Source organism: Rana temporaria, chromosome 3 (genome assembly GCF_905171775.1).
Source record: "Rana temporaria chromosome 3, aRanTem1.1, whole genome shotgun sequence".
In the NCBI taxonomy this organism is placed as follows: Eukaryota; Metazoa; Chordata; class Amphibia; order Anura; family Ranidae; genus Rana; species Rana temporaria.
The window spans coordinates 281,882,224-281,896,476 of NC_053491.1; the positions used below are offsets into that span (position 1 = coordinate 281,882,224).

The following is a 14,253-nucleotide window of genomic DNA, read 5'->3' on the forward strand; positions in this document are numbered from 1 at the left end:
GGCTCTCCAGGGTGGCATGGTACTTTATGCTTCTCTAGTGAAATTCCCCTCATGTGAGACTTTGTCCATCCAGACAAGCCCCCCTTCCCCACCTCCTCTGGTACACGCCTCTGTATCAGCGATATACCTCAGGAGACAGATTAATGCCCACTGTGCAGTCACCCCTGTGGGCAACCCAGAGCGGTCCTACTGCCCTCTCTGGTGTTCTAAATGGCTCTGGTTACAGATGGAGCTAGCCACAGATAGTTTGATTAGTGGTCACCCATTAATCTGCATTGACTTCAACTTGATTTACTTTTTCTCCTCACCTCCTTGCGCTCAGCTAGACGCAGTAGAACCCCATTATATGTGGCACAGTCTACTGGCCCCATAGTTTTTTTCTTTGGGATTCTACTGCACATGCACAGAGCTCAGGAAGAACCCAGAGTGCACAATGTCTACATTTTTGGCAGCAAGCACTGGATAAAGTATGTGGATGGGGTCAAGCTGAGCTCAGGAGAGGTTGAGGCAAAACAATAGCATTTGTGAAAAGAGTAATCCCATAATTTTTTTTTTTTTTTTTTTATATTAAATTTTTTCTTGTTTCTCACAGGTAGAGGAGGGCAATCTGCTTTGCGTTTTGCACGTCTAAGAATGGAGAAGCGTCACAATTATGTCAGAAAAGTAGCAGAAACAGCTGTTCAGCTCTTTATTTCTGGTGATAAAGTAAATGTAGCTGGACTTGTGTTGGCTGGGTCAGCTGATTTTAAAACGGAGCTTAGTCAGTCAGATATGTTTGATCAGGTGAGGTTTTTGCCTTAAAGTATTTATAGTGTAATCATAATCCTCTGATGTTGTAATGTACTATAGCCAAATCTGGAACATGGCATATTAGCTTTTCAGAACTTTAAGGGCTGATGTAGATGCCTGCATTGGAGACCATCTGCACTAAGACTGCATAGTTTTGCCAGTTCAAATATCCTTTTCAAACTTTATACAGGTGGGATTCTTTACAGTGCACTGTGCAAAAAACACATGCACGCCACAGCCCCACTGCTTGTAGGTATCCACATGGGGTATATTACCATCCATCAGCATGTTGCCCTATGCTGAGAATATGTTTAATAATATTGAAAAATGTAACCCATGGCAGACTCAACTGATTGAATCAGATTAAAAACTGAAGTTGGAGATTTGAACGCAGCTGCCTTCATTCCCCTGAGCTCCAACACCATGCTTCAGTTGCATGTAGAAGTTTTAGGGCAAATTTTGTCCTATCTTTGAAAATATATGATCAGTGCGTCACCCCAAAGGCTTTCCACCCGGCACGGTGTAGTTTCACTAGCTCTTAATACTTGGTGAACCCCCTACCTGCTGCAACTCTTTCGACTTGTTCCAATTTTTTAAAATGAGGTTATATGTTTGAAATTTAGTTTTTTAAGGCATACTGAACCCCTGGGATTAAAGACACTTCAGAACCAAGTCCACTTGCATAAATGCTAACAAAAAAAGCAGTGGAATCAGGAGAGGGGGTAGGCTATGGGTCGATGGGGAGGTATGGAGCTTATTAACCACTTTGATACTGCGCTGTAGCTGAAAGATGCCAACATCACAGCTCTCTTCTGGGGGGGCATCCTTCCGAAAACCACGCCCCCTTGGGTGCACATCCTTTTGGACACAGCTGCTCAGATTGTGGTTAGGAGCCAATCGCAGCAGACCATTTACATGTGATCAGCGGTGTCCAATCACAGCTGATCACAATGTAACAGACTTGCTGGTGATCAGCTGTACTTTCCTCACATACAGCGCGAGGAAAGCAGAGCCGGTAACGGGCAAGTGTGAAAGGACTTGTACACAGATAATGAGAGCACTGATCAGTACAGCCTCATCAATGCCCATTAGTGAAGGATTACATGCCACCAAAAAATTTTTTTTTTTTAGATAGTGTTGTATGACCTTGCAATTGTCATTCAAAGGTGTGTGACAGCATTAAAAGCTGAAAATTGGCCTGGTCAGGAGGGGGGTGAAAGTGCTCCGTATTAAAGTGGTTAAGTGTTGTAACTGGGCAGGGACATGGTATAGCCAGGGGTTAGGGAGTGCCAGGCCTCCTTCATCCTTGGCGATACTGCAGCTGCTTCAATTTAATCTTGGGGGGTCAGTTATTCCAAAGCAGGGAGCAAAAAATGTTGTTGAACACTCCAAAAGGTTTTTAGAGGCATAACTGGGAAATTATGTAGTAGGCATAACTGTTGTGGCATGAGAATAATTTGGAGTAAATTAGTTCTGCCCGATGGCAGTTTTAACTTGTCCAAAATATTGTCCTGAAATCTCGCTAACCGAGGCGTATATATTGAGGCGACAGTCGATAATGGTGGTGACATGTTAACACAATGTTTAAAGGTAGAAGTGATGAGACTAGGGCAGGCTGGATGTTCTGGCTGCCCTGCATCGCCATCCAACAATGGAGGATTTTGTCCAAATAATTGTAAGGGTTGAGTACTGAACAAATACTGAAACCGTGTCAATGACTGCTTTTTAAAGATGAGGTGGTATCCCTCACATTGTAACATATCAACAGCCCCTGCCCGTTGTCCCTACTGAAGGCGAATGTGTCAGAGACCCTATTTGAGATGGCTGGTTGTGGTCTAACGGGCACAGGAGTTGACCCACTCTCCAAACCCAAATTTTGACAACACCGCCCACAAATACCGCCAGTCTGTACTTTCGTAGACCTTATTGGCATGAAGGGACAGTAGTGCCCTGTGGGCAGAGTTGTCAGGTGGTGTTTGCATATTGAGGAACAGTTGCCTGAGATTGCTTGCCATCAATTTTGTGCGGCATGAAGCCAACTTGGTCAGGGTGTATAATGGACAATATAGCCTTGTTCAAACGGAGCCAGTGCTTTAGCCAAAATTTGACATCATTTTGCAGTAAGGATATCGGTCTATAGGACCCTGGGTCAACCGGTTCCTTAACCAGCTTAAAGAGGAAGTAAATCCTCTAAAGCATTTCCTTAAAAAAAAAAAAACCCTGCAAGAGAATGGCATAATGAGCTAGTATGCATAGCGCATACTAGCTCATTATGAATTACCTGAGATCGAAGCGACTCTCGTTCCCCTCCGCCGCTGTCATTGATACTGGAGTTAGTTCTGGGTATCGCGGCTCCGGTGCTGTGATTGGCCGGAGCCGCAATGACGTCACTCCCACGCATGCGCAGGAACCGGCGGTGACGGCACGATCGCCCTCACCAACGGCACGCTCAGTGCGCCTGCGCCGGGCCCGTAGACATCGGTGCAGTCTTTTCTGCAAATATCTCCTAAACCGTGTAGGTTTAGGAAATATTTGTTGCACCTACAGGTAAGCCTTAATCTAGGCTTACCTGTAGTGGTCTGTATGGGTTTACAACCACTTTAAGAGGTGGAACTGCATTACCCCGAGGCATTGAAACAGGGAGGCGTTGGCCATCATAAGAGGCATTAAATACTTCTAATGTAGCAGTAGAAGTTCACCCAGAACGATTATATCAGGGATCCTCAAACTACGGCCCTCCAGCTGTTGCAAAACTACACATCCCATGAGGCTTTGTTAACCTCTGACATTCACAGGCATGGTGGGAATTGTAGTTTCTGAACAACTGGAGGGCCGTAGTTTGAAGATCCCTGAATTATATACTAGGTCCAAACTAGACAGATATATATATATATAATCTATCTATCTAATTTTTTTTTTTCTTTTTTATAATTACAAGCTTATAACCATATGTTTCATTTTTAGCGATTGCAATCTAAAGTCTTGAAATTAGTTGATATATCATATGGCGGAGAGAATGGCTTTAACCAAGCAATTGAATTATCAACGGAGGTCCTTTCAAATGTGAAATTCATCCAAGAGAAGAAGCTAATAGGTATGTTTTTTTTTTTTTTTTTGTTTACGCTAAAGGATTTGTCTTGGTTCTTTAAAATTGAATGCCGTTATTTTTTAATCTGGGGTGTGTGGGGTTTTTTTTTTTTCCCCTTCTGTCTGTCACGTTTATTTATTGTCTTGCCTACGTGTTTAGGGCGATACAGAGCTTGAAAAATAACTTCTAGAAAAGGACATTCCTTTAAGAAAGCACCTACTGTATATTCATCGTACGATTTTCTATTCCAAAAAAATAGCACATAACTTATGTGAAAATTTTGACTCGCACAGTTAACTATTGACTGTGATAAAAGCATCTGTTAACCTAAAAAAAAATGGATCCTGTTCCTTTAAAGCATGTTATACAGCACAGTGCTGTGTAATTTGGCCCCCTGAAATACCTGTCTGATCCTGCCTGGCTATACTCTCCCCTCTGTAAACTGGCCATGGTATATCGTCTAGCTGCCGAGCCCTGACACCGTGGTCAGTTTACGCGCCTTCTGTCATTCGCTGCCGTCTGCAAAAATCTATGTACATATAATGCAGCCAGGATCACGAGACGTGTGGGATAGTGTACGAGCCACAGACAGTTGTCTTAGTGTCGGTACTGCAGGACTGGTGGCAAGTGACTATCGTAGCCACTGTTATAATATAACATGCTTGATAGATATATATATATATATATATATATATATATATATATATATATATATATATATATATATATATATATATATATATATATATATATATATATATATATATATATATATATATATATATATATATATAATATATTTTGTTTTTTTTGTTTTATATCGCAAAATATAAATATTTTCTACTTTTTGTTATAAGAGAAATCCAATAAACTCTATTTTAGTCATACATTTGGGCCTAAATGTGTTCAGCCACATGTCTTTGGTAAAAAAAAAAAAGTCAATAAGCGTATATTGGTTTGCGCAAAAGTTATAGCGTCTACAAACTAGGGCATATTTTCTGAAATTTACGCAGCTTTTAGTTTGACTGCCTATCATTTCTTGAGGTGCTAAAATGCCAGTGCATTACAAAACTCCCCCTAAATGACCCAATTTTTGAAAGTGGACACCCCAAGGAAATTGCTGAGAGGCATGTTGAGCCCATTGAATCGTTTCTTATTTAATTTTTTATTTTTTTGTCCCAAGTGGGTATGCCCACCATTAGAATACCTCCCTTTGTCCATACACTTCTAATGGTGGGCATACATGCACCATTTACCGTATTTATCGGCGTATATCGCGCACTTTTTTGCCCTGAAAATCAGGGCAAAATCGTGGGTGCGCGATATACGCCGATACCCGCTTTCCCGCGCCGAGTTTTGAATACTGCGCCGACATATACCGAGCGCAGTACACTCGGGTATAGTCGGCCAGTCTCGGCTTCTTCCGTGCTCACGTACAGGACGTGAGCGCGACAGTTGCCGAGCCTGCCCGAGTGTACTGCGCTCGGTATATGCTGGCGCAGTATTCAAAACTCGGCGCGGGGAGGACGCTGGACCCGACGAAGAGGACACCCGAAGCCGCCGATGGACGCCGCGCAAGACACCAAAACTGTAAGTACAAAACTTTTTTCCCACAGGAATGGGGGCAACTTTAGGGGTGCGCGCTATACCCCGATAAATACGGTATATATGCCGAAGCATGGGGGCATCCTCCCGCAAAAGTTAGGCCGCATGGAAGAAAATGCTGTTGTTGTCAAGATAAATCCGCGCTGCAGCTGAATGGCTTACCTGAAAACAAGAAAATGGTTAACAAAACGCCATAAACAGTAAAGTATAAAAAAAATGACATACCTGAAAGCAAACATGATAAAAAATAACAATAAAACATTGCAGAATACAGTAAAAAAGCAGAATAGAGAACGATAAAACTTTTTTTTTTTTTTTTTTTTTACACTTTTTTTTTCTAACTGTAATGGTTCGGTTCTCTCAAAATGCGATGGCATCTTGGTAGACCCTGTGTAAGTGTGTCCTATTCTGTACTTTGCTGTACCCTACGCTAATAGTGTGTGTGTGTGTGTGTGTGTGTTAGCATTCAAAACATTCACCAATGCAAAGACCAGGATTGTCCGCACAGCGTGGACAATAACGGGTGTCACGCCTATATCCGTGCTTGCTACAGACATGACATTTTCTTTGGGGGGCTCGTTGGGTAGGGGTACCTGGGAGGACATACGGAAAATGCCTCTCGTGCAGCCGGCTTACTGCATTTGGTTGCGGATGGTGAGGTGCAACACCGCCTGGATACAGGAGGGCTCGGACAATATCTTGCTGGAATTTAAGGAAAGATCCAGTCTGTCCTGGAGCTTTGTATAGCACATGAGCGTTCAGCAAAGCCAATTGAAATAAGTATACAGACACTTTTTTGTACCAGCGACTTACGGACAACTAGGTACAGCGCCAAAAACTGGTCGTTGTGGTCCACCCCTCCCATATTAAGGTTATATTCGTGGACACGGGTTTCTCCACAACACCAGCCGCCGTAGGAATTTGTACTGTCGTGTCTGTGTGAAGGGAGGGAAGAACAAAAACCTCCTTATTATTCCTCCACTTCACAACGAGTAAATTACACCTTGAGCAGGCTCTCTCCCCCAGCCTAAGACCCCCTTTCACACCTATGACTTGTCCCACGATTTGTGATGGCAAAGTAGCATGACCAGTCGTTTCCAATGACAACCATTCATATTAATACGACTTCAAGTCCTTCCGACTTCAAAGTAGTCCCTTTACTACTTTAGTTTGATTTTGATGCCACTTACAGGCATTCCCTGAAATCGCGGCCGCGTAATTACGGTAAAATCACGCGACTTTGAAGTTGCAGTAGTGTGAAAGGGGCCTAAGACGGAAATCTACAAGCCACTGGGGTAAGCCCCGGTGATTAGGTCGCACGGTGCCAAATGCGCCAATTTAATGATCAAACAAGTGACTAAAAAGTGGCACGCTTGTGAAATAATTGTCCACATACAAATGGTACCCCTTTGCGAATAAGGGTGACATCAAGTTCCACACTATCTTGCCAGCGCTCCCTATGTAATCTGGGCAGTTCTTCAGCTCTACTTGACAATCTCTTCCCTCGTAAACCAGAACACTAGATGTATAGCCTGTGGACCTGTCACAGAGCTTATACATCTTGACCCCCATATCTGGCACGCTTGCTGAGAAAATTCTGTTTGAAAGACAAGCGGACAGAAAATTGAATGAGGCACTCGTCAACGCATACAACTTAATGGGAGTATACAAGGCTGCAAAACGTTGGTTGAAGTTGTTTACGAGGGGCCGAATTCTGTAGAGTTGATCATATCCAGGGTCTCCATGAGGACGACAAAGTTTGTCGTTGTTTAAATGCATGAACCGCAAGATCTGCTCGTATCCTGCCCTGGCCATGGAGGCAGAGAACACGGGCAAATGGTAAACTGGGTCAGTGGACAAATATGACCGCAGCTCACTCAATTTAACTATGCCCATGTTGAGGGAAGGGCCCCGAAAGGTCTCAAATTTGGAAACCGTAATTGGTTTCCATTCTCTGGCAAGGGAGGACGGGATTAGTGTTAGATAGATAGAGATAGATAGAGATATATAGATGGATATATATATATCAGCATACAAATTACTTTGGTCCACAATAGATCTATAGAGATCTTTTGTAAAAATCGAGTGACGTAAAATCAACTGTTTCCGCCTGAATTCCGGGTTGGACAGTGAATGGGGGGGAAGTGCAGTTGCTGCAGAAGTGGTGAGCTCTCAATTAGGATTGGCAAATTCTGCAGGAAGGACACTATGGGCACGAAAGGCCTGCCTTTGTCGTCTTGGTGGCAGCGGGACACTACTTGTGCTTGCCACCTCACCAGCTTAAACTGCACTTATGGGACACATCACCAAGTGTTACTGCAGTGCTGGGTGTACGACCAGGGTGTACTAGGCAGCTGGTGCTTGCCAGTTCACCAAAAGGATGAACGACACTAGTACTTCTCTGCTCCATACAAGAGCCCTGTGGTTCTTGCACCTTAACAGAAGGAAAAATGTGGTCGGGTACGCCTGACCCTGGCAAGGGACCACAACTTTGTCGTCAGTGCTATCTGTCATGGAGCTGCTGTCTACAGGATTGTATTCTGAGCCTGAATCTGACAGATGAGTGACCTCCTCTTCACTATCTGTCATACTCAGAAATGCGTAGGCCTCTTCACTAGTGTACCTTCGATTTGCCATTTTGGGCTCTAAATTTACTGGTACAACTAGTGAGATTCACGCTACCAAAAAACTGTTGGCGATGACAGGGATCAGGCCTGACTGCAAACGCTGCAGTTATGTGTTTAGTGTTTTTGTAAGTGACAGTGATCGATCGATACTGCACTTGGGTGGGCAGAGGGGCAAAATGCAGGTACTAGCAGGTATCTGGGCTGCTTCTAACAATGCGTTTTTGGAACTTTAAACTGCTGGGGACGTTGGTGTAGATCTGATCAGATATTGAACTGTTCAGATACTATACCACTAAGGGAGGTGTATGCTGCGTGCTGTGGGCGTTGACGCTACCCGGGTTGACGCAGACCCTAACTGACCCTAAAACCTAACTGATATTATCCGCCGGGCGATCAGGGGGGTTAAACCTTTATTGGGTAATAAACGGCGGGTGCCCTGGCGCTATAAAAAGCAAACTAACCAGCGTCAACCCTAACACTTATATTGTGGTCACTGGTGAAGGGGTTAACTAGGGGGCAGTCAGGGGGTTAAAAACCTTCATTGGGTAATATATGGGGGTACCTGACACTATATAAAAACCTGGCGGTGAACCTAAATGGTTTAAAATAATTGATACCCAGATGCGGGAGTTGATATGGAAGAAAAAAGTTGCCAGGATTAGTATAACCACTCTGCAATATGGAAAGGACAGGGGGGATTGGCGGTACCTCACCCCAAAATGTACTTTTTAGTCTCTCAGATACAACAGCTAGCGGGATGGGAACGGGAAGAAAGGGGATCCTAATAGAAATATGGTAATTGGTACTGCTCCCTCATTAAAGGCAGCCTCCCATCTTGAGATGGGCTTGCCCAGTATGCCACAGGCAGCACCCACAGGAACCCTCCTCAGAAGGGTATGGGGGGAATTACGGAAGACTCCTGGGACAGAGGGGGTGTTACCATTCACTCCAAAATGGAACAATCCAAGATATGCAGAGCTACAGGATCTAGTAGGTTTTACTTCCTGGAAAAAGAGGGGAATCTGGTTCTTTTCACAGCTGTACGGGGGAGAGGTAATAAACTTACAAGCAGCTGTGTAGAGAATACCAATTGGCCCCACGGGGCTTCTATCAGTATCTCCAGCTCCGGCATGCTCTACAGAAACAACAACAAACACGATCACTGGTGGTAACCTCACCGTCACCTTTGACGCCGGTTCTGCAAGCAGAAGCACGAAGAGGACTGATAACAAAAATATACGAGGGACTGTTAGCAACAATTCAGAGTCATTCCTCCCTTAGAAGCCGCAGGAAGTGGGTGGAAGACATTGGGGAGATAGACGGAGACCAGTGGGAGAGTGCGCTTGAATCTGTCCCGGTGGTATCTGTCTCTGCGTCGCACAAATTGTTGCAACTCTTTATCCTACACAGGGCTTACAGAACAGCGCCACAAATACATTGATGGGGAAGAAGGGATACCCCTATGTGCCCAAAGTGTAAAGTCCAGCAGGGGGATTTCATACACTTGATTTGGAGATGCCCAAAGCTTCACAGGTACTGGGAGGGAAGTATCAGTGTATCACTAGAGTGGCACAGGTACCAGTCCCATTGGATCCCCTAGTATACTTGTTAGGGGCCATTGACCCTGGAGAGTATACAAAGGAAAGTACTATATGGTAACAAGACTGCTGTATTTGGCAAGAAAACTCATTGCACGTTATTGGATGGCCCCGGGGGTCCCCACAGGGAAGCAATTGATTGCATATGTCAACTCCCTGTTGAGTGGAGAACACCTGGCCTACAAACGAAGGAAGGCAGAGGGTAAATCTGAGGAGATTTGGTATTCCTGGTTGAGTGTCGCACCACCAAAACTGGTGATATATAGACTCTCTATGTAGAGTGCAGAGGACGTGGGGGCCAGGATATTAAAATATAGACGTACATTGGAATATTATAGGAATGTAAAAATGTTGTATAATGTATGTCAATTGAAATGCAACGGATGCCGAATAGGCATATTTATGTATGAAATAAGAAAATAATTAAAGTGGATTAAAAAAAGTCACCCGTGACACTAATACGACGATCAGAAAAATTATTGCTTAGTAACACTGGCGACGGGGTGAAAGGTTTACCTGGGGGGTGATCAAGGGGTTAAACCTTTATTAGGGGGGTACCCTGCACCTAACGGGGCCTACCACTAACTGCCCTGCAACTTTTTACACCACCAAATGCTGTGATCAGTAAATAAACACTGCAAACGGTGACACCGTGGCTGGGGGGGGGGGGGGGCGGGGGTTAGTGTGCCTATGTGTACTAGTGTCAGTGTAGTGTCGGGCAATGTTCACATATCCTGTTGGATCAATGGCGTCGGGGTCATCTGGCCCACTGTGGTGCCTGATCTTGGGTCAAGCCTGGTTGGTACTTGAATGGGAGACTGCCCAGGTTTTCCTTAAGTGAGGGAGGCATCTGACATTGCTCTGTTTGAGAGCATCTCAGACCATAGGATTTTAGAGCAGTCTGAGGTAGTTCGCTCCTTCCTTAGTGGGCCAGTCTTGGTCTTGCGTTGGGTCTTTGAGCAAAAGTTATGGTCTACTTTTTGTAAAACAATTAGATGGTAGCAGCTTCAAAACTGAATGGGGGCATGAGGTCTATCTTAAGATCTCAAACCGATGGGCATCCTTTTTCAGTTAGGCTTGGTCTGTTCAGTGATGACCTCTCTGCAAAAGATAGATTGCGGGGTCCATAATCCTCAGAAAAAACATAGCTTCATGTGTCGGTGTTTTCCAGCCTCCTCAAAGATTTCTGTAATTGCAGGGGGAAGTTGTCTGTTTTCTTTTTTTGATCCCATCCTTCAGGCTGGCCAGTTTCTGAGGTTCGCAAAGCTCCCAGCTCCAGTGCTGGACTTGCTAAAGACGCAGGGGGTGTCTATCTCTGTACACTTCAAACTTTGCTCAGAAAGACGTTGGTCCAGATTTTTCTTCGATTACATTTTAGAGTAGGAAGCTGATTCTAGGTTGAAGCACATTCCTTATATACAGTCCTACTCCAGGTCTTGGCAGAAAATCGTTCTGTCTGGAACCTGAAGATTCAGGCATTGGATTGCCGGAGGGCTCTGTTCCCGGGGTGTTGCACAGCTAAAGATTGGTGGCTGATGGTTCGGAATCTAGGAAGGTTAAATTCTTCCTTTCAGGTATTGGAAGATAACCACTAATGCTAGGTTCTCAGTTTGTCTGAGGGTGGCTACAGTTCAGTGGACTTCAGGAGTGTATAAAATATCTTGGCGCTCACTCTTTCCCATTCCCTAGTACTATGGGACTCTCAAAACGAATCCGCATCTGGTCTTGCACCCACTGTCACGTATTTTATTTTATTTTTTAAACCCCTTGTTCCCGCCTGGTTTAGACATTACATCCTTCCGGTGGTGGTTAGATGAAGGGCTGTATAGGATAGGAGATTTTGTCAACCCTACGGGGCCTCTCACTCTGGCCCACTGTATAAGCAAGCTTGACATGCCAAGATCGGAAAGGTTTCGATAACACCAAATCGCTCATTTTATCCAATCCTTACGGTCTTTCACGCCTACCCCACTCGCGATCAGACTGTGAAAGGTGGTGTGGTCAAGCCGTGGAGCAGAGGGGGGAATATCTGTGCTATACCGATCACTTGCTAGGGCTGAGACCAAAACGCTCTATATGAGAGATTGGGAAAATGACTTGCAGCATAACTGGAGCATAGACTAATGACAGAGCTTTGACTGTGGCAACAAAGGGCATTCTAAACATTGCATGATTTGAGGCAAATTTGAAAGTACAAATGAGGTGGTATATGATCCCCCTGAAAATTGCCAAAATCTATCCCAACGCCTCCCCAACTGTGGGCACGTTGGGTCGATGCTGCACGTATGGTGGGTTTGTCCCAAGATCAGGGGCCTATGGAATAAAATATTTCACACCATTAGGAAAATGACAGGATTTCCGATCCAAAAGACTCCTCAACATGCCCTCTTAAACTTCACTATCCCCAAGGCCCCTAAACTAGTTCAACGCCTGATCATGTTTATTTTTCTTGGGACCAAGCTAACGATTGCTTGGGCTTTGAAACAACCCACGGTTTCCTTTCTCTTGGTTAAAAGGTAGAGATCATGGCACAGGAGAAAACTGTTAGCATCCTCTTGGATAATGTTGACAAACACAAAGCCATCTGGGAGCCCTGGACCAGATACCCTCGGACAACTGCCACCTCTCACTAACTCAGGTTCATGTAGATGAGCGAGATCCACACCGTCTTACCTTTTTCTTCTTTCCTCCTTTGCATTCTCTCACACCTCTTCTCTCCATGATCATACAGGTACAACTGCAGGCATTCCCCACTGGGACACTCTTATCTAGTCCCACCTTGCAAAAGAGATTTGCGTGTAAGCAGTGCGATTTATCTTTTAGTCTTCTTTTTACCTAATACCTCCTGCTCAGTGGACGTCCACATGTTTGTCCTTCGTCCGCTACTTATTGTCCACCCAACTGTATAGACAAAGCTGCTCTTCAAGGTATTTCTCTCTTAATAAGGTTATTCTCCTCATTTATTTCAGATTTTTTTAATTATCTTTGTTCCTCCTGTTTTTTTTTAAATATTTTTTTGTCCTCTTTATCGTCCTCTTTATCATACTCCATTTGGGGGGGGGTTGGGGTTCCCCTCCACAGCAAGATCCCGAGAGGGGTGTTGGGGAATCCTTTCCTCCATCAGGAGTTTGGCTCAGCTACAATAACTTGCTGAGGGTTCAATCTACCTTATCTTAACTATGCAATGTGTCCTTTAGAAATATTTCTTCATTTGATATTATGAAATGCTTATACCTGTATCTCTTGTCAATTTATTCTTGCTGATTTAACAATAAAAACTAATGAAAGAAAAATATATCTTGGCACTTTTGGCCATTACGCCTTGCTCTGGATTATGGTACAAACTGGAGAAAGTGCAGAGAAGGGCAACCAAACTGATAAGAGGCATGGAGAAGCTCAGCTATGAGGAAAGATTAGAAGAACTAAATTTATTCACTCGAGAAGAGGAGAAAAAGGGGGGATATGATCAACATGTACAAATATGAGGTCCATACAGTGAACTTGGTGTTGAGTTATTCACTTTACGGTCAACACTGAGGACAAGGGGACACTCTTTATGTCTAGAGGAAAAGAGATTTCACCTCCAAATACGGAAAGGTTTCTTCACAGTAAGGCCCCGTACACACGGCCGAGGAACTCGACGTGCCAAGCACGTCGAGTTCCTCGTCGAGTTCTGGGATGAAGCCGCCGAGGAGCTCGGCGGGCCGCCTTCTCCCATAGAACAACGAGAAAATAGAGAACATGTTCTCTATTTTCTCGTCTAGCTCCTCGGCGGCTCCATCGAGCCAAAACTGTACAGACGACAGAGTTTCTCGGCAGAATCCGGGTTTTGACCGAGTTTCTCGGTGAATTCTGCCGAGAAACTCTGTCGTGTGTACGGGGCCTCAGAGTTGTGAAAATGTGAAACAGACTCCCTCCAGACGTGGTTCTGGCCAGCTCAGTAGATTGCTTTAAGAAAGGCCTGGATTCTTTCCTAAATGTACAGAATATAACGGAGTACTAAGATTTGTAGGTAAAGTTGATCCAGGGTAAATCCGATAGCCTCTCGGGGGATCAGGAAGGAATTTTTCCCCCTGCTGTAGCAAATTGGATCATGCTCTGCTGGGGTTTTTTGCCTTCCTCTGGATCAACTGTGAATATGGAGTTGGGTGTATGGGATTGTACTGTGTTGGGTTTTTTTTTTTTTTTTTTTTTTTTTTGTGGTTGAACTGGATGGACTTGTGTCTTTTTTCAACCTAACTATGTAACAAACCAGTTGTAGTTTTATCTGTAAAAGCCTCTGCAGGGGCATAGATATCAACCACCAGGGCGGCACCAGGAGTCATGCGGCTCAGTAATGTGAACCACATTCTGTCTGGGACAGCACAAGTGCTGTCTCTATTGTCGGTGCATATTCCAGGTATAGAATAGTGGCAGTGGGAACTCTGCAGATAATCTACCAGGTTCCAAGTTGGGACAGGTTGCATCTGGGACGAGAGTCCCACTGGCAATAGGGGTAGATGTACTGGTAACGCCTTAGCGACCAGTTCATCCCTTATTTGACGCT

The 14,253-nt window shown here is 44.4% G+C and overlaps 1 protein-coding gene across 1 annotated transcript in view; it reads left to right on the top strand.

Annotated features, from left to right (window-relative positions):
- Positions 1 to 14,253, top strand: part of ETF1 (eukaryotic translation termination factor 1) — a 69,949-nt gene that overhangs the window by 35,093 nt on the left and 20,603 nt on the right. Inside the window, exons 6-7 of the mRNA XM_040344698.1 lie at positions 593 to 783; positions 3,754 to 3,883. Of these exons, the coding sequence (XP_040200632.1) occupies positions 593 to 783; positions 3,754 to 3,883 (321 nt within the window). The remainder of the gene's footprint in view (positions 1 to 592; positions 784 to 3,753; positions 3,884 to 14,253) is intronic.